General features: G+C 46.3%; 2 protein-coding genes across 4 annotated transcripts in view; both read left to right on the forward strand.

Moving 5' to 3' along the window:
- RET (ret proto-oncogene) overlaps positions 1 to 6,450 on the forward strand; it is a 60,522-nt gene extending 54,072 nt beyond the window's left edge. Inside the window, exons 17-20 of the mRNA XM_059900585.1 lie at positions 884 to 1,021; positions 2,098 to 2,197; positions 3,751 to 3,898; positions 5,227 to 6,450. Of these exons, the coding sequence (XP_059756568.1) occupies positions 884 to 1,021; positions 2,098 to 2,197; positions 3,751 to 3,898; positions 5,227 to 5,384 (544 nt within the window). The 3' untranslated portion in view covers positions 5,385 to 6,450. The remainder of the gene's footprint in view (positions 1 to 883; positions 1,022 to 2,097; positions 2,198 to 3,750; positions 3,899 to 5,226) is intronic.
- An 11,010-nt stretch (positions 6,451 to 17,460) lies between these two features.
- Positions 17,461 to 21,181, forward strand: part of CSGALNACT2 (chondroitin sulfate N-acetylgalactosaminyltransferase 2) — a 49,870-nt gene continuing 46,149 nt past the window's right edge. For all 3 annotated transcript variants that reach the window (XM_059900300.1, XM_059900301.1, XM_059900302.1), the window contains exon 1: positions 17,461 to 17,558. The gene's annotated coding sequence lies outside the window, so the exon portion shown is untranslated. The remainder of the gene's footprint in view (positions 17,559 to 21,181) is intronic.

Raw genomic sequence — 21,181 nt, forward strand, 5'->3', positions numbered from 1 at the left:
GAGTTTCTAGGCAGGTGCCCCAAACTACTCCAAGATGGGAACCAAACCTAAGTCTTCCAGGTCCAATTACATTTTTGATAGTTTTCAAAAATACAACAGACTTGTTTCCAAGTGTTCTGCTCTGAACAGGCTTGCATATTTTGAACAATGTGGGCTGTGAAAAGGCAGTTCTTAGACAGTTTTAACAACTGTGTTCTGATTACAAAGTTGACCGTAAGACAATTGGAAATGCAGGGGAAAGCAAAATGAAGAGACTAAAAGCCACTAGGATCCCACCACCCCTAAGTAACTACTGCTGGCCCTCGCAGGCATGGCCTAGAGTTTTCTGTGGCGTGCAGGTATATGCTTTTTGTGACTGTAAGTGGGCTCGTGTGATAATACTGTTTTGTGATATGATTTTGTCCCCCCTTCACAGTAAATTTTCTCTCACAGTTAAGTATGTTTTCTATAGCAGTGCTTTTTTTTCTTCTAAGATCTTACGAAAATTTGCAAGCACGCAGAAAAGGTGAAGGAACTGTGCAGGGAGCCCTCTGCCCTGTGGCCTAGGTCCCGCCTACGTTTTGATGTGCTTGCTTGGCTGCCCTGTGCCATCTGTGATGCTTAAGAGCATCACCTCAGGGGCCAGCCGTGTGCCCTTTCGGGTGAGGGGGCTGAGCTTGGGCGGCGGCTTGGCAGGGGTGGGGGCAGGGCAGGCAGATGGCTCATCCCCACCTCTATCGCCCATCCCATCTGTTGGGTCAGCACAGGCTGAAGCTGTGAGCGCTTGGGCCGCTCTCTGTACTGGGGACTCGGGGTCAGACGCTGCGGGGGGGATGAGTGTCTGGTGCACAGAGAGCACTGCAGACCCAGTACAACCACTCACTGGCCCTCTTGCTCCCTGCAGGTGGTCCTTCGGTGTCCTGCTGTGGGAGATTGTGACCCTGGGGGGCAACCCCTACCCTGGGATTCCTCCAGAGCGGCTCTTCAACCTTCTGAAGACAGGCTACCGGATGGAGAGGCCAGACAACTGCAGCGAGGAGATGTGAGCAGGCTTTGCTCTGGCCCAGCCTTCCTCAGACACAGACACACTGGACTTTGGCGGGCATGAGACACGTGCACTCATTCTTTCCCGCTCCTGGGCAGCCCTGGGTGCCAGCCCAGGGCGAGCTGGGTGGCGGGTAGTGACAGGCAGGGCATGATGGGGCAGAAGTCAGAGAACCGCCCTTGGGTGTGACGGCAGATGCTGGGGACCCTTGACCCCACTGGGGGCTGGGTCGGCCTCCTGGAGGGACTTACAGGGATGAGGGGGAGCAGGACCTGGGGAAAGGTGGTGGAAGGATGAGAGGGTGCTTCAGACTGAGGGAGCAGCTTGAGCCAAAGGCCAGAGACCTGTCCCGGGATGCTTGGGGCGGGGTGGGTAATTCAGAATGGCCCCAAGGGCGCATATAGGGGAGTACACAGGTGGAGGCACAAAGGCAGGCGAGGAGTGGGCAGGGGGCGCCTGGACTTTAGCCCTAGGGCACCAGAATCTTCTCATCTGATGGTGGTTCCATCAGATGCTTCTCAGAGGACAGGTTGAGAACACATGAGAAGGGGTCATCCACAGGCAGAGGGACACTGGTCCATTTATTCTACAGAGTCTGTCGTGCGCCTGCCACGTGCTTGGCTCGAGGCTAGATGGGGGAGTGCAAGGGTGAGTAGGTGCCACCTCCCTGGACGGCCTGGGCTGACAGGCAGGGGCCCAGCGCACACCCACGTGGTAGCTCCGGAAGCCCTGCAGCCATGCCAGGGCCCCAGGGGAGGGAGGAAGGTACAGGTCAGAGTGTGATTGGCAGGTGTTTGTGTTCATACCCAGTTCGTCCTTCCTAAGAGTTTTAATGACCAGCATTTCTGCCTTAGCCATCATAGCGGACACAGCTGAACCACAGCGCCAGACGCTGTGAGCCCCTGCTGACCCCTCAAGCTCTGACCCACCTCAGGGAAGGATGTCAGTGACACAAAAGCAGCTTTGAGGTTCGGGAGCAGAGCCCCCGGGGCCCAGGGCACTATACTGAGTTTGGTGGCTAAGACCGGGCAGTCCTTGCTGGATTGTCACCGCCCACCTGTGTGTCCCATCAGGTACAGTCTGATGCTGCAGTGCTGGAAGGAGGAGCCAGACAAGAGGCCAGTGTTTGCCGACATCAGCAAAGACCTGGATAAGATGATGGTTAAGAGCAGAGTGAGTACCTGGTGCCCATTCCTGGTGCCAGCTTCCCGCGGGCCTCCCGCCGGCCTGTGGAGTTCCCAGCGCGGAACGCAGAGCGAGCCTGCCTGGAGGGAGTTGGTCATGCTGCCCCCAGGGGGAGCCAGCGACTGAACCCTTGTCCTTAATCCAGGCCTTTTGGGCTTGTTTTAAATCAGGAAGAAACCAAGGTTTTTACCTTGACCCTTAGGAAGAGCCCTCCACGGATAGGGGTGGAAGGAAAATATTCCAAAGCCAAACAGAATCATTTTCAATAACAGAACATGAGGAAGTAGAGTTGAAATGACTGTGTCCTAAATTCATATGCTATCAGGGGCCCGGCTGGGGGTGGGAAGTGACTAGAGAGCAGCGGAGACTGTGACAGACAGGAGCCCACCAGCTGCCCCTGAAAGGCCCCTCACTGTGGACATCTGTAACCTGTAGGGACATGAGCGCCGGCATGTGTCCTGGGAGCCCTCTGAAAGGCCCCTCACTGTGGACACTTGTAACCTGTAGGAACATGAGTGCCGGCATGCCGGGTCTTCTGAATTTTAAGGGATATTTATGTTGTTTCCCAGTTTTTAATAGCAACTCATTTAAATTTCCAAAACCTCTGTGTGGGCCAAACAGTCGTATCCGTGTGCCTCCAAGTTTACAACTCCAGGTGACTGAGGAAGTCAACAAAGTTTCCACTAATATTGATTAAGCAATTGCTGACTCCGATGTTCTGTGTTAGATGCTGGGCATGCAAGTAAACAAAACAGGCACAGACCTTGCCGTCGTGGTTTCGTCCTTCCATCGACACATTTACTAAAAGTTATTTCTTCAAAGCAAAATGCATGGACTCGGCCACTTGTAATAAAAGTCAGCATCGAGCATCAGTGTCCCGTTTGGGTGAACCCTGTGAGTGCAGGGTTGTCCTAAACACAGGCTATAGCTGATGCCAAAAGATGGCCTTCCTGGAGCGGTGCTGAGAACCAGCCAGCAAAACGCTGGAACCATTCTTTACGCATTTAACCAGGGAAGTGGAAATAGCAGGTATTCAAGAATCGTCATGCTTGGGAGCTGAAGCCTATCTATAGCAGTGTCCTCTGCAAAACCCACATCAGTGCCTCAGATTTCTGAGTCCTGACATGATGTTCGAGATGCTTGGAGGGAAGCTGGAGAGTGCTTCTTGGCATTCCTGCAATGAGTCATGGGGTTGCAGCGAGCTCTCCCAGAGCCTTGGGTTTTGTAAACAGGCCGATTCTCCAGTGCTGGGCCTGGTGCCCCCAGTGCTGCAGAGAGAGAACTAGGACAATGAGGGAGCACATTTGTGCCCCCAAGGAGGTGATTTTCTAAGGGGGAGCGATGAGGACCACGGAGCAGGGCCAGGCGAGACAGGGGCTGGAGGAGCTCAGTGCTGGCACCCTGGCGAGGGGCTCAGGTCTCACAAGAGGCCAGTAGGCATGGGGTGGGACTCTGCCAGGGCTTCTGCTCTTGGGCAGGGAGTGGCGGGCGTGTGCAGTAGTGGCCTGCGCCAGGGGTGACCAGCCGTCTCTCCCTTCCAGGACTACTTGGACCTGGCCGCGTCCACCCCATCCGATTCCCTGCTGTACGACGACGGCCTGTCGGAGGAGGAGATGCCCCTGGTGGACTGTAATAACGCTCCCCTCCCTCGAACCCTCCCCTCCACGTGGATTGAAAACAAACTCTATGGTAGAATTTCACATGCATTTACTAGATTCTAGCCACGTTGTTCCTCTCTGCACTGTCCTTACTCTCTGTAATGCTTTTTAAGAGTGTTTCTGGTCTGAATGAAGCCAAAGTCTGCTCTGAACCTTTTTGTTTGTAAATGTCTGACTTTGCATCCGTTTACATTCAGGCATTTTTACTATTCTGTTTTTTTAAAAGGATGTGAAAATACGTGTAATTACCACACTGCCCAGCAACTTAGGACGATAGAGAAGAAAGAGGGCAGGGCAGAACTCTCAGGGGATATTGAGAAAATGATGACTAAGTCATTTCCTGGGTGGGTATCAAGTCATAGTACTTCTAATTTAACTACTGGGATAAATTTACCTGATCTGGGGAGGCATTTAATTTAGAAAGGAGGAGCCAGCACCACTCTGCCTGCACTAAGAGCGCAGCCAGTGGCCGTTCCCCCAGACCCCGCCTGGGTGGAAGGCAGCTCTTGGAGGCCACCTGGTGCTGGGGACCACCATGGCGGGGGGAGGGGAATGGGGGGACACACGCAGACTGCTGTTTTCACATCCTTTGCGTTACAAACTGTCATGACAGTTGTCACTTATGAAGTCAGTGCAAAAAGCTGGAGCAAAATGCTTTTTGAAAGAACGTAGTGTGTGGTGCTGTGGTCTTGCAATGGACAGTAAATACGGTTCTTGCCAAAACTCCTTCTTTTGTCTTCGATTCAGTACTTGAAATTTTTTCCTGTTTCCTAACTTCATCATGGATTGTTTTGAAATCTTGGAGTTTCAAGCATTTTTCTGCCGAGATTGTTCCTTTTGCATGCCTCCTGGGTCACTGATTCCTTGCTGGCTAGTGCTACTTGCCATTTGTCCTGTCGACGCTGTGGGGCTCGCCTGCGTGCACCCTTGGTTTGGAAGATCCTCTCCTCCGTGGTAGGCTGGGATGGAAGACAAGCAGCCTGCTTTACATTAGAGAACTTTTTATAGAAAGTTTCCTGCTGCAGTAAGCCATGTATTACAGCAAGGTGCTGATGCTTTATGCTGCCTTAGAAAAAGAGTTAAACAGGTCAACAAATATTTATCAGATTTGAGAGTCTGAAGCTTATAAAAGTCCAAATTGGTAGTTTCTGGTAAGCTGCAGTTACCAGAGAGCACGTGATGTTTCCCCCCAAATGTTACCCATGTTTTGGAAACCTGGAGCACGAAACTCTGAAGGCAGTTGGCCCAGAAACCAGAAGTTTGGTTTGAACCTCAAAGGGAGTTTTGCCAAGGCCTTACTGTCTGCACATGAAGTTTGGGTTCTTCAGTGCAGAACAAATGATCTGTTTTCATTTTTAGGCATGTCAGACCCGAACTGGCCTGAAGAGAGTCCTGTACCACTCACGAGAGCCGATGGCACCAACACTGGGTGTCCGAGATATGCAAATGATAGTGTATATGCTAACTGGATGGTTTCACCCTCCGCGGCACAATTAATGGACACGTTTGATAGTTAACAGTTCTTTGTGAAAGGTAATGGACTCACAGGGGAAGAAACATACCGAGAACAGAAAGTCTGCTGGCCCCTCCTTGCACATTTCACACTGGCTGGTGGTTTTCCCTCCCAGCAGACGTAGCGCTCTGGACGAGTGTTCTGAGTCCAACATGTAGGTGTCCCTTCCTCTTCAGTCCACGGCAGCACCCAGCGCTGGTCTGGGTTCAGCAGTGAGCACCACGTACTCCGTGCTCACACGTGTGGGTCCCTCACGCACTATCCAAACTGTTTGATTTTTCCAGTTGCCGCCAAACGAGGCCACACGATTTAAACATGAAGCACACACACCAAAAAGGCAGCAGGAAAAAAAAACTGGCTCAGACGACCTGTCCTTGTTCAGAATGAGAGCCCGGCCAGGCCTCATAGGGTTGTCAAAGCCCAGCCAGGGCTGGAGAGGGAGAGGGGACCTCGGGATAGGCCTCGGCTCAGCCTTCAAGATCCTGAGAATGTTTTTTTGTTTTGTTTTGTTTTTTTTAAATCATGTAGCCTTTTCTTAAGGAGACATTTGATTTTTATCATGATTAAAATGATTCCTAGATTTAGCACAGTGGAGAGACGTGATGCCGCGTTTGCTGTGTAGGTAGGTGGTGTGAGGGGAGAGGGCTCCCAGGACACAGTTGTTCCCGTCGCTGAGTAATCACTAACCCCCTGACGAGAAGTGTATGGAGGAGCGGGGCCGCTGAGTGGAGTGGCCTCGTGTCCAAGGACTGCTGACGGCAGAGGCTTGGCTGCTGTGAATCCCTGCACCCCACAGCCTTCAGCGTCCCCCCGTCCAGCGCTGAAAAGTGACGGAGACTCATCTCACACATTAGTGGGCGGGACTTACGCTCAGTTTCAAAGGGACAGTTCAGCTAGTTAGGTTAGAAGTACCATCGACAGTGACACCTCTGATTACGATTCTGATGTGGAAAAGACAGTGTTTTGGCTCTTATAGAGCTTGTGTGAAAAGGTACATGTATCCACTCTTCCTGTGATTGTAACGTAATGCTGCTATGGTAAGACGTTTCTGTTTTTTAGGTTCTGACCATGACTCATAAGCTTCTTATCATTCTTCGCTGCTTGTTTGTGGTCACAGACACTCCGCGCTCCTCCCATCCTGCCGGGGTGGCCTTCGGGAAGTCCCAGCGGCTCTTCTTTCTGTCCCAGCGCTGTCACTTTGCAGGAGAGTGTCAGTTACCAAAACACTGCCTGGGCTTCATACTTAAACCACTGTGAAAGGACTTAATGTCGTCTCATTAAAATACTGGATTTTATAGCCATTTCACAAAAGCAGTAAAATTATGGCATTTTTGTGGCCAAGAAGGCTTGGATGAGTATGTGGAGGAGCCGTGTGTGTGTGTGTGTGTGTGTGTGTGTGTGTGTATGCACGCACATGCCCTTGTGTGTGCACACACACCCAGGAAGAGCGCTGGGGAAACACTTACTACAGATGCAGTGCAGCTTTAGTTTGGGCCATCGTTCAGACACGCTGTGTGATACGTTCCTTTACAAATATCTAGTTGTGGTAAACTTTTGTGTTTCAGATGTGCTTAATGATAATCTTGTTAAACGCAGAAGTGGGGATAAACTTCGTCAAGTTACTAAGAATGCCTCCTCAGTGTGAGCGGGTGCAGCAGGTTTGTCCTCGGCAGGGTGAGAACTCCAGGTCTAACTGGCTGACCCAGTGATGGGGAATTAACCCTTGACTCATAATCTAATTGTCTATTCCTAAGTTATAAAGGTACTCATACTTATTAGCCCTATCAGACAGAGTTTTCATATGCATATACGCAGAAATTACTAACTATTAAGCATTACTGAGTATTAAGTAGCAATCTGTCCGTTATTAAAATCTGTTAAATGTATTTATGAAAGGTTATTAAACCATACCATGTTAATTTGCTTTTGTAATCAAGGTGACTAAGAAAATAATCTCAGTTATGTAAATAAAATCGTGTATCTTCAAATGTGTAAACTTCTTTTCTCTTTTTAACTTCCTGGTTGGAAACATCAGGTTTCTGATTTTGAAGTTTCAATATAAGGAGTAAGATGTCACAAGGGAATCTGTTGTGGTGACCACCGGGGAAGTGATGCCGATTGAAGGACTAGGAGGCTCTTGGTGATACTGTTGACTTGTCTTGCATAATATGTACACGAACAGCCACATTTATAGTCATTGTTAAAACTCAGCTCATCCTGCCATTCAAGGAATTCCTTCCTTTAGGTTTCCTTCCCTAAAAGAGAGCGGCAGCCAATGTCGAGTTCAGGTATTCTCTAGCGATTTGCTGACTGCTTATTTCTTGAAGCTGGAGTTGGACAGTTGTGGGAGAGAATGTAAAATGCATAGACATGACTGAAGGTCCATTAGAGGAAAAATTTTGACCCGAACCACTATGAAACTTAAAATACTAAATGCTTCTGTTTATGTCTTCCTGTCGGGTTGTGTAGGAATGGTATGAGCTCCTCCTCAAAAACCTGGCAAGGAGCAGGTGGGTCAATAGGGAAACGTGAGTTGTTACCAACATAAATCTGATTTGTGGTTGCCTTGTCCGTTGTATGCTGAGGGCCTATGTCCTGTCCTGGGTGCACATGTGCACACACAGTCACGTGCCCGCATCACCCAGGGGCTGCCCCAGGCCCACGGTGCTACAGCTCCTGCCCTCAGCACCTGCATCTGTTCTCAGCTTCCTCCTTCAATCTGGACCACAGGGACAGGAAATAAACGTAATTTCTAGGGTCAGTTACTTGCTACAGCCTTTGCCTCTGAATGTTTAGAAACCCATGCTGAGAAAAGCTTATACTAAAATACTAAAAACCCCTTTTTCAAGAGCAGAGAACTTCCATTAGGGGAGAGAGAGTGTGTGTGGGGGGGGGGGTGGTTTATTTTTCTGAAAAAGCACATTCTCCACCAACCTCCACAAAGGATGACACGAGGCCGGCTTATTTGGGTGGAAATGTAGTTTGAATATAATGTCTGAGAACAGGTCTTAGACAGATACTGAACACATAAGAGAAAATTCAAAGGGAAAGCATAATTTCCCCCACTACAAATAGAGCATTTTCCCAGGCAGAGGAGCAAATGGTTTCCTCTCCTCCTTCGAGCATGTTAACATGTAGGATATTTGGATGGTGGTATTTAGGGTGGTTCTAGAAAGTGCCTAAGAAATCCTTATCTCTGTAGCCCTGGAAAAGATGTAGTAAGAGTGGGCCCGAAGGGCACGTGCAGCCGTTAGGGCACACCTTCCCTTTAGCGTGAACTTGCACGTGGTGCTTACCCTCTGGGTGGGCCTGTACATCCAGAAAACACCCTCCACCGAGGCTGCCTGCCCTGCCCCGCCCCACCCCTTCTCCACGGCAGCAACCTTGGTAGCCTCATTCCGAACACTGTAGGGACCTCTCTGGCTGTCCAGTGGTTAGAACGTTGAGCTTCCACTGCAAGGGGCGCGGATTTAATCCCTGGTTGGGGAATTAATATCCAACACACCGTGCCACGCGGCTAAAAAAAAAAAAGAACTTTGTAGAGTCTCCTACCTCTTTAGGGAACTGGGATTCACATGAACGATTCTTGGCTGAGATCATGAGAAACCAGAACCTGTATGTAGAGAGTTTTTCAATGTGGGGTGCATTGCTGTGCCTGCAGCTGAGGCTGGATGGGTGGCTGGGTGACAGCTGGGAGAATAAGCTTCACACCCAGAGTTAAAGAGGCACGTGTATGAACACTTGAAAGAAATCCTGGTTAATCTGTGCAACTCAGGCTTTTATTGCTGTGTCAAATGGCAAGATATTTTTGCAGATGTTTCTGGTATGTGCTAAATCACAGGGCCTGGCCAACGGAGATCTCTCAGGGGAGCTGTGACAGGGAGGCCGTCTCGCCGTGGCAGCTTCAGGGACATCAGTGTCACAGGGACCTGGGCTAGGCAGTGTGGAGGGAGCCATGACCAGAGACCACGCCAATCACTGTGACTTCAGGACTTGGGTACCACATCAGGAGAGACCGTAATCCTGCATCCTCTCAGAGGACACTGAGCAAATTCAAGTTCAAAATTGGTGTGGGCAGGCAAGGTAAGGAAAGTACATTCTAAAACTAAGGGGGAAAAAATCATTTTTCGAGAAAGAAAACATTTTGATATTTCATACACAGACCGTATTTACCACGCAGACTGTCAGTTTCTTGAATAAAAGTTCAAAGTTCATTTTTTGTGTCCCTATTTATTGATGTCAGTTTTGTCAACGGTACTCTTTTTGGCTGCACTTGTTTCTCACCTGTAGTCCAGTCCTTTTCTGCACTTGTCATTTCCCCACAGAGGAAAGTCATTTCTGTGGGTTGGGAAGGGTCTAGCCGGGAAGAAGGAAGAACGTAAGGCTGCCTTTTGCTACCTGAGGCAAGGGACTTTGTTCGGAGGACTGCAGGGAGCCCACGCATGCCTGTGTCACAGCCTCTGTCCTCGGAGTTTCCCCTCAACAAGAGCATGTGCCTTGCTCCATATTTTCTACCTTTTTTCTGGGAGTTTTAAAGAGCTTGAAAATCTTCCTTGAGGCTCTGTGGCCACAGGGCTTGAGAGGCCATAGCTCTTGGATTGCTCAAAACTCCAGGGTAAAGGGGTTGAGAGACTTCATGAATATATAGAAAGAAAGGTAAGATAATAGGAAACAATTTTTAAGGACCGGAAGGACACAGAAGCGGGAAGGATTCCGGTGCCTCACAGGATAGTCATTGAAAGAAGTTAAAAGAAATGTTGTGGCAGAAAATTCTTTTGTTTTGTTTGGCTGCACCTCTGCAGCTTGTGGGATGTTGGTTCCCCAACCAGGGATCAAACCCGTGCCCCCTGCAGTGGAAGCTCGGAGTCCTAAGCGCTGGACTGCCGGGGAAGTCCCCAAAAGTTGTATTTTTTAAGAGAGGTAAATTACCTATAATCTTTAGCTTTGCAGAAATAAGTAAGACCACCTAAAGGAGAAGGAGCAGGGGCTATTTATTTTGAACTTACTGTAGCAAGGGAAGAGGCCACGATCACTTGCTTTTTTGGCAGGGACTCAAAGGCAGGCAGAGGAGTGGGAAAGCTTTACAGGAAAAAAAAATAGTGAGGAGGCTTCCGGTGTACTGTGATTGGAGGCTGTTTACATGGGGAGACTGGAGGCAGCTAACTAGGAACAGAGCGTCTTGTGATCACTTGGAGAATATATTTGGTTTTCTCTAGTTGGTTTCAAGTTGGAAATTGGGGCCAAAAAAATGGGGAATCTGGCAGTCATTGACTAAACCCTGACCGTTCTGGGCTAGTTACTGCAGAGGGTGTGGGTCAGAGTTCGTGGGTCAGAGATCTTCAGTTATATGTGGTCTGGCCATTGTCTGTTCGCATATTCAGTCTCTCAGTTCCCCCCTTTTGGTAATTTTCTTGCTTGAAGGTTGATGAATTCAGGTAAGTTTAGAAGTCCAGATCTTCACCACTTAGAGACTGATTGTTCAGTCATCTCCGTGGTTAACTGTACTGTGAGGTATTCTTGACCTTTCTGTTGTTGTATCATCATGGTGATCATCTGACGAGAAAGTGGCTGTGCAGAAGCATTTGAGACCTAGATAGAATGCAGTGAATCAGCATCATGACCACTAGGACAAAAACAAGAACAGTTAACAACCCCTGTAAGATGCTTTGAACCAAGAACCCCAATCCAAGCCAAGAACAAATCCCATATAGACCATGAGGATCAAATTTAGAGAGCCCAAGTAGCTTTGCCTTAAGGCATTGTATAGTCTGTCCCAGCTTCCCTGTTTCATTGATCCAAGTGTGGTATCAGGAATGGCACAGATCATGACTTACCAAGAAATCTAGAGCAACGCAACTGTCCATCCCTAGTTGTGCCAACAAGATGGGACTGATCTGTGTTCCAGCGAGGGAAGAGGTGGTACTGCTAATGACTTCTGCCAGAGTTAGTGATAAGTTTCTTACAATCCTATATGCATGATTCCTACCGATGGGAACACTGCTCAAATTGTTCACATAAATAGTAAGTAATTCCCCCAGGTAGAGTGCTAAATAATCAAGGGTGACTTTGTTTTGGAGCTCGGAATTTTCAGCCTTGGTAATTTACAGACTTAGACAGACAAGACTTGTACAGACAAGTCTTGGAATATTATTCCTAGCGTGCATGAGATGTTAGTCTGAAGCAAACAGGACCAGGCATCCTGACCACAGAAGATGTAATATCTGGTAGGGATACGTGGAGATCTAGGAAAGAAGTTGTTCGTGACAGAAGGCTGGAACCAGGGCTTACATGAGTTGTGTTACATGTTTAGATCTCTGTTGGTCTCTTACAGGTGGCAAGTATTTGACTCATCACCCTATGAAAGTTATTGAATTCGAATTTAGAATTACCTAAGGTCTGGTCAATAGATTGTAATAATTGGTTCTTTTTCTGGGAAAGCAGCAAAGTCACAGGTTAACTTGTTTAAGGTTGTTTTCCATGTTGTTGCAAATGGAGCTGCCAACAGCTGTAATTCCTTATTGCCTCCCTTGATGAGATGATAACTTCCTTGTGGTTTTCATCATGGGGTTCTGGGGATGGATAGTAGATTCAGCAGTCAGTTTAAGATCTAGGGCAGTGGCTACTGCTTGGGATAATCTAACAATGGCATTTAGAATTAGTATGTTCTGACCTAACCATTGTAATAAAGAGAAAAAACAAGAGAGGAAAAGGTCCATTATTGGTGAATGACAACCAGGATCTATAGAAAATGACAAGAAGAATAAGCAAGCAAATAAAAACAAACAAAACAAGAATTAGGGTCTTGATCCAACATCTTGGGCAGAAGTTGTCCACTGTCCTAAGTCATCTGTTGTTCTAAAGGTCTTGAGTCAGCTGTTGCTTCTGAAGATCAGCTGCTTTTAGAGGGTCTCAGAATCCTCAGTTTGAGGTCCCCTATTGGAATAGCCCTCCAATTGTGTGGAATTCCAGATTGCTTCCTAGTTGTGAAAGGTGAACCCAAGGATTGACGCCCTGAAGTTTCACTGCTGTAACATATTCCCTCCCCAGGTGAAGGCAAAAAGGTATTGACTGTCATTATTCAGCCTTAAAAAGGAATGAAATTCTGACATGTGCTGCGACATGGATGAAGCTTGAAAACATTATGCTAAGAGAAATAAGACAGACACAAAGAGACAAGATTCCCTCTGGAATCTCACAAATAGTCCCAAATACAAATAGTCCCAAATACTCTGGTGTATATTTAATATTGCAAAGTAAGTCTCTCCCTATTAAATTTGCAGAGGTGGTATCACAGAGCAGCAAGGAATGTTTGCAATCAAGGGCTCAAGGCTTACAGTTAAGGGCCGGGGGATAGAGAACATCTGTGGATTATCTGAAACACTACCACCTATGACGTATGTTTGTTTACTGCCAGGTAAAGTTTGAGCAAAGGTGGCAAGGTTTAATGTAGAAAGATTAGCACCAGTAGCTGCCTGAAACTGATGAGGTTACCATCTATAGTGGCACTGTGTTCCCCGCAAGATACGTCCTCACCTCCAGAACCTGTAAATTTGACCTTATTTGAAAATAGGGCCTTTGTAGATGCAAATTGAGATGTGGGCATACTGGATTAGAGTGGGCCCTAATTCAATGACTGGAGGGGAATTGGGACACAGAGAAGACACGGGGAGAATACCATGTGAAGATGGAGGCAGAGATTAGAGTGATGCAGCTACAAGCCAAGGGTTGCTGGCAACCACGAGAAGCTAGAAGAGGCAAGGAAGGATCCTCTCCTGGAGACTTTGGAGGGAGCATGGCCCTGCCGACACCTTGATTTTGGACTTCTAGCTTCCAGAATTGTGAGAGAATACATTTCTGTAGTTTTATTCCACCCAGTTTGTGGTAATTTGTTACAACAGCCCTGGGAAACCAACACACTTTCTATATTTATAGTTAATTCACCTGAGTGTTTAAGGGTATGGCAGGTATTGTGTGCTTTTCCTTCCTTGGAGCACGGTCGTTAACCTGAATTGAGGGATTTTTCTTGGTCTTGGTGTTTCTCTCATAAGATGGGACAATCTTCTTCCCAGTGTCTTTTCTGTTTATGATATCTGCAAGAGTCCTTGTCAATAGATAGTTGGTTGAGGAGTAAGCTACCTGACTGATCTGCAGGGCCACAAGTTTATCTGGGGTCCTGTCTTGTTTTTGTTCTAAAGTCCTTTCGAAATACTTGCCAGGTATTGTTGTTCAGGTCAAGAGGCTATTTCCCATTTTAATTTCTGTTTTTGAACTGGGTCTCCAATTTCAGGTTTAACTACATTAGCAAAATGAATGATGAAAGGGCAACTTTTTAAACTCCCAAATGTTGCTACAATGTATTTTCTAGCCTATCCCAAAGATCTCCTATAGATTCATCTTTTCTGTTTGCATGATGGAATTATGGCTCAATCTGTTTTTATTGGAAATGTTTTAGGTAGGGATTTTAGGAGACTTCACCCTACCTTTTGAGTCTTTTTGTGGATTCTCAGGTTTATTATGGAAAGAAGGATCCTGTAGACGCCTTTCCAGGTGAGCCCACTCAGCTTTTCCATTCAGGATTTAGCACCTGAGGTTCTGAGCAACACGTGCACAAGTTGATAGAGGTCAGGTAACCTTGGATCACATACTCCCCCAAATATTCTAAATTATTCTATGAATAGTTGCTGGTCTTGTCTGGGTTTGAGAAAGTCCTTAATTATAGCTCTTAATTCAGCCTGGATCCAAAGTTTAAATTCTACGGTTGCTGGCTTCATACCTAGTTCATGAGAGGAATGGACCTTCAGAGGCAAATGGAATTGGGGGGTCTTAGGAGAGTTGTTGGGGAGAGGGAAGGGGTCTGGACAAGGGAAAGAAGAAGGAGTGAATGGAGGCTGGTAGTAGAGAGATCAGAAGGATGGGGGGAAGGACGGAGGGTGTGTGCAGGAAGGCAACTGGGGGACAAGCAGAGGAAGGTTTTCCTAGGAAAATGAGTCTAGTTCGTTGTTGCTTAAATTTGTCAAATTTCTCATTAGCTTTGGCCAAAGAATCGTTTAGGGAAACAATTTTTGAATCAGGATTCTATTTGGTGACCTCTGAGTACCAATCAAAAAATGCTACCACTGGGCCTGAGAAATCTTGTTCCCCTTCTTTTCTAATGCATCTCTCAAATGAACAAACTTGTTCACATGGAATGTTCAGAGTGGCCACTGAAGGCCCAAAGCATCCTTGGTGAAGTTTTGCCATTTAGAGAGATAGACCCAAGAACTGGGATTGCAAAGAGACCACATAAAAGAAGCAGGAGTTTTCCTGGAGGAGGAGAGGATTTAGACTTAGGCAACACCATGAGAGCTGGCAACAGTGGGTAGGAATGTAATGCTTGTGCACCTCATGTCTCTCTGGACACAAAATCGAGATGGAAGAACCCCATCCAGTTTTACTGGCAACTGCAATAACATTGGTCCTAGTGGATGCCAGTCTGGTGAGAACCCCAAACTCACAGGTCAGTGAGGGTGGCTGGAGCAACAGGTTGTAGGGCCTACTATGCCTGTGTTCTACACCATGATTCTCCTTCTTATGACAAACAACACTTTTAGACAGTACAACACAGAACAGTAACACAAAAGACAGCAAAAAGGATGCAAAAGAATGAACTGATTCTATCAAAGATGCCAAACAAATATGAACCAATAACAAAAGCTGAGTACCAAACTGAGAATAAACAGCCAAGGAACTCAACACAAAGAGAGCAGAGGTAAGACCCAAAACCAAGAACTGCAAGGCACAAGTAGGCCACTGTGGGTGCCACACCTGATTGAAGGCTGTAGTCTGAGGTAACAAGCAGACTATGATGCAGACCATATCTTGGCGGGGCTACCAGGAAAACTGGAAGCAAATGAATTTTGCCCAAATGAAACAGGCAAAGGCTATTTATTCAGAGCTTGTGGTAGCCAGGGCATCAGACCCATCACTTACTTTTGGCAGAGACTCAAAGGCAGGCTAGGGGAATGGGAAAGCTTCATAGTTTAAAACAAAAAAGCCTCAGATTAGAGATTGGTGGGAAATTTTTGGTTTTTTTTTTTTTAAACTACATTCTTCTGATACTAATCATACCACAGTTGTGCTTTAGTATTTTTTCCAAGTGAACTACTTATTTTATAAGCCCCAGTATATTATCCATTATCTGCCATAGAATTTGAATTAAGCATTATCTTCTCTCCAAATTCAAACTATATACATTTAGTATTTGATTTGGTAGTTAATAATAAGCTTACAATTTAAATCCATTGATGGCAGAACCTCAATTATTTTAAAAACAATTCTAACGGAGGATTCAAAGAACAGTTTTAAAGAAATGACCCTATGCCATGAGTTCATGCCAGGTCCTGTCCTGGGAGAGGTTATGCAGTTTCCTCTCTGAGTTTCCGTTTTCTCCATTGTAAACTAAGGACCATAACCTACTCCACAGGGATGTCAGGAAACTCACACTAGAACATAATCAGCCAACCAGACCAAAACCTTAATTACGGCAGGCAGAAAATGTAATCAGGCATGCCGTCTGCTCGAGGAGCTGGTCAAGTGGTAGAGATTCTGAACAAGAGAGGGATTGTTGCATGTTCTTATTTTAACCAATTCAATTCATATTTGTTGAACACTTACTATGTGCAAAGTACTGGGAGATGAAAAAGACATGGTCCTTACTTTCAGGAGCTTACAGACCCATGGAGTCTATGACTAGATGAATTCTTTACTCTTGGGCCAGGTTGAGGAGGAAGGGGTGTTAGAACCATAAATGTTTTCATTTGCTCAGAAGTGACATGAGAGAGGAGTGAGATCCTGAAGTTGGGTAGAGACTGGACATTCAGCAAGCCTGGCTTAGAAGTAGGCTGTCCAGACTCTCCTACCCATGGAATTCTCCACAGGACATATCCAAGGAGACCATCCAAGTTAAAGACATCCCAACAAGCATCATCCATTGAAGACAGCTGTGATTAGGAACAGATTCCCCCTGGAATGCTGCCACTCCTACAGGATGTACCACCACAGTCGCCCCAGACTTCTGCTCTAACTAATGCACTTAACGATAACAATGAGCTCTGACTGCCTGCCACCTACCTGCCAAGCACAGTGCCAACCACTTCAAATGCCAAATTGCATTTAATCCTCACAACAATCTTAGGAAGCATGTACTATTATTGTCCCCATAACACAGCTGAGGAAACTGAGGCTTAGAGAGGCTAAGCCCACATAGCCTGCCAAGGTAACCCGCTAAGGAGAGCAGAGCCCAGATGGGAGGCAGATCCCCTCTTAGCACAGCCATGTCCTGCCCAGACACAGGCAGGGGCTGTTGCTGCCCGGTATCCCGTCACCTGCTCAGCTCAGGGCCGGACAGAATGCCTTGGGGATGTCCCTGGAATACGCATCTGAGTGTAGGGGATGTCAGGGCCACCCACTAAAGTCATACAATGTGAGACCTCGAAGCCATTTTCTAGAAAGTCTACCTCAAGCCCCTCCTTTCACATATACGGAAATTCAGATCCAAAGAAATGGAGTGACTGGCAGCCCAGGGCTTCCTCGCTGGGGCCTCACGCGCAGCCCAGCCCTCCTGAGGATGCTCGGACACTTCTGGCGACCTGTCAGTCCTTAGCTCAGTGCCCGCGCAGGCACTCATCGCCCCCTCCAGCTCCCAGGGCAAAGGCTCCCGGGCAGGAAAACGCTGCCATCCTCCGCTGAGTCCCTCCCTCCTGCAAAGCCAGCCGTCCGGCCGGAGCTGGTACTCCCATCCCTGCAGACGCTTGCTCGGGCAAGAGTAATTTCCTGCCTCCCGCACTCTCCTAGCCTCCACAAATCGTTTTTTGGGCTACACGCGCGCGCGCACACACACACACAGACACATTTGTAACAGATACAGGGTTAATCAGTACTAGACGCCAATTACTGAGCTTTTCTATGCCAAGCACTGGGCGCGGGACGGGCGTGGGCGGGGCCGGGGCGGGCGCGCGCCGCGGCGGCGGCCTCATTTCCTCACGCGCGCCGGAAGTGGAGGTTGTCGGCGCGGCGGCGCGCCCGGAGGGTGGGCGGGGAGTTGGTGGCAGCCCCAGCGAGTCGGGCGCCGCCCAGGTGTGCCCGCGGCTGGGGAGGTGGTGGCGGGTTGGCGGCCGCCGTGCGCAGGCGGGTGAAGTAGGTGAGTACCCGGGCCACCCGGCCTCGCCTGCCCGCGGCTCCCAGGGCTCGGGCCCGGCCCGTGCGGGCTCTGGGGCGCGGGCCCCGGACTGTGGGTTCCCGTCGCGGTCGGGTCACCTCACGGACGAGCTCTCCTGGGGGCCCTGTCCCCGTGGGTTCGCCGCAAGCCCTCCAGAGTCTGCTCCGGTGTCAGGAAAAGCCGCGGTTTTTCGGAGCCGTTTGACTTGTCTTTTCAGAACTGTGCTGCCGGAGACCGTTGGTTTGCGTGTGTTTTATTTTTATCACTTTTTTTTTTTTTTTTAAACCAACTCACCACCATCTCTGCTCCCCTCAGTGGGTAAACTTTGTAGTCAGCTGTTACCGCTTTATTGCGTTAAATTAGTATTCTCTGGCGGCAGCCTTTCTATGCCTGCCAGACGCTAGGCACCTTTAAAAGATGCATATTTGTGTAGGAACTAGTGGCGCCGAGGAGACCATGGGACGGGAAGCCTCTTGCATTTTTAGACTTCTTGAAAATTACACTATTCCTGAGCAACTTGCCGAGGAATAATTTGTAAACGCCATAGTGAAGCTTTTATTTATGATGTTATTGGCAGAATGAAAATTTGATTATAAATCTGAAGCTTTTATCCGTCAGACTACTTTTGAGATTTATATGCAATGTCTGGACATTTAACTATCATTGAAGGTTCTCAGGAGCTGGGCCTTGATTTTTGCTGGAGTTAATGTTGTATTAAAACAGGACTTCGAACGTGGAAGTAGGAATCCAAGTAGTAGTTTATGACTGAGGATGTTAACGTTCATTTTGTATTATTATTCTGATACCATTTGTCTAAAGTTGTCTTATTACTTAATGTAAAAAGGATGTTGGATATCCAGTATTTATGGCTCAGAGAATTTTGACATAAGTAAACACAGTTTTAGTTCCCTCAGTTTGGAAATTACATTTTTTTTCTTTCTTAACTTTTTGATTGAGATATAAAATATCTGTGAAGTCATCAAGCGCATAAATCTTAGTTGTACACCTCAGTGAATTTTTATGTTTTTATTAACTTGTGCAACCACCAGCTTTCATATTATACCTGTAGAACATTTCCATCATTCCAGGAGTTTCCCCCTGCTTCTTCCAAGTCAGTTATACCCCTGCCCACCCCCCATCAGTATTCTGATTTCTGTCATCATCTATTAGTTTTGTCTATTTGGGGCTTGATATTAATGGAATCCTACAGTATACTCAGCATATTGATTATGAGATTCATCCATAATGTTTCATGTATCAGTAGTTAATTTCTTTTTTTATTGCTGTGTAGTAATCCATTGCATCATTATATGGCACTCCTCTGTTGGTGGATATTTATGTTTCCAGGTTTTGTATATTATGTATTTTGAAGAATGCTATGAACATTCTTATAAATGTCTTGGTGAACATCTGTGCATTTCTGTCAGCTGTGGAATGGCTAAATCATAAGGTAGGTGGAAAATTATGTTTTAACCATCATGGAGTCTTCCTTTTTAAAAAATACAATTTGTTATTTTAACTTCTATAACATTAAAGATTGGTAAAAAGCATAACTATTATGATTTCAAGACTTAAGTGATTCATTACCATATTATTATTATTTACTCCTTGGATTGCACATCTATGACAGTCTTCTACCAGACTGTCATTATTTGTTTAACTGTCTGTTAGACAAGTCTGTTAGATAGAGCTGGTGATGTTCTGTCCCTGAAGCTTCTTGTATAACACTTAGGTAAGAACTGTGTTACTCAAGTTAGTGGTTGCTAGGGGAAATGAAACACCAAAAGGATGTGCCTAAAAATGGATTGAAGAATCATAGGATTGCAAGTCAAAAAACTTACGTTGTTGTTGTCATACTGCACAAAGTCCTAGGATAAATGTAAAATTGAATTATAAGGTTAGTTACAAATGTGAATTTACTATAGGAGTACAGTGATTTCCACCTGTACTGAGATACTGATACATTTATAATGGGAACAGACAACAAAAATCACTAAACATTTGTGGGAAATCAGTAGCATGTAAGAGATGGCCCAGACTGAACAGATACAAGGACTGGACCTGAAGCAATGTAGTTCATGTAAGAAAAAGAAAAAATCTTTAAGATAAATGTTAATATGCTTAGATTTCAGATGGTATCATGCCTACTGAACATATACAGGCTGCCCTGAAAACACGCAATCAGTTCTTGAATATTAAAACATAGAAAGTAGGGAAAAATAGCTAACGTGGAAAATGGATCCAGGAGAGGGCCAGTGTACATCTAATAGGAATTCCAGGAGGGAATAGAAATTGGAAGAGGAGAAATAACCACAGAGATAACAGATCATGAAGGTAAGAGTATCCAGGCAGAATCTTGGGCAGCCTGATTAGACTTCTAATCTGAGACATGGAATGCTGGATGACAGTGGAGCAGAGTTTTAAAAGTGCTCGCTGGACATTTTTTTTTTCCATTGGACATATTTCAAATTCAAAATCTTATCCCTAACCAAACTGTCAGTGAGGGCAAAATAAAGTCATTTTCACCCAGAACCACTAGGAATACCTCAGGATGTACTATATCAAATGAAAAATTAATCCAAGAAAAATAGATGTGGAATTCAATAAGCAGTGATCAAAGAAAACAGTAAAACTTATTTCTTTACTCCAAAGCATTGATAACTATAGCTAAGAAATTTAATGCAATACAAAGGAAGGATTCATAAACCAGAGTAGTTACAGTTTTCAAGTCTGTAGTCTGGAAGAAATATTTAACGTGATTTTAAAGTTGATTGGGAAGGTGGGTAATAGGTAAAGGCATGTTGGAAGGCTTATCCTGAGTATCTACGCTATAGATACTGACGAGTTACATGTTGGAATGAATGCTTTAAGGAAATTTGTCCCAGCAGTTCCATTTACAGGGATTTATCCTATAGATGAATTAACATGTAGAAAGTCATGTATATACATATAAGACTATGTCTACTGAGATGTTAATAGTGTCAGTAGATTTAAAAGGATACACAAGAGACTTCCCTGGTGGCGCAGTGGTTAAGAATCCGCCTGCCAATGCAGGGGATGTGGCTTCAATCCCTGGTCCGGGAAGATCCCACATGCCATGGAGCAACTAAACCTGTGCGCCACAACTACTGAGCCTGCGCTCTAGAGCCCGGGAGCCACAACTACTGAGCCCACATGCCAAAACTACTGAAGCCCGTGTGCCTAGAGCCTGTGCTCCGCAACAAGAGAAGCCACCGCAATGAGAAGCCCGTGCACTGCAACGAAGAGTAGCCCCCACTCACCGCAACTAGAGAAAGCCCGCCGCAGCAACGAAGATCCAACACAGCCAAAAAAAATAATAATAAAATAAATAAATAAAAGGATACAGAAAAACTGGAGAGGGAAACTGGGCCTCTGGGATAGAAGGGAGAGGTGTCATTCTATGCCCTTATATCGTGTTTAACCTTTTTATCACATGTATTTATTTTGTGGAATTTTATAAATATAAAAAATTTTTAGGAGTGTAAAAATTGTAAGGGTTTAGAGCATGGATTGCCAAATCTGGCTGACCACCTGTGTTAGTATGATCTGTGACCTAAGAGTGGCTTTTATATTTTTAAGTGCTT

Source organism: Balaenoptera ricei, chromosome 16 (genome assembly GCF_028023285.1).
Source record: "Balaenoptera ricei isolate mBalRic1 chromosome 16, mBalRic1.hap2, whole genome shotgun sequence".
Classification (NCBI taxonomy): Eukaryota; Metazoa; Chordata; class Mammalia; order Artiodactyla; family Balaenopteridae; genus Balaenoptera; species Balaenoptera ricei.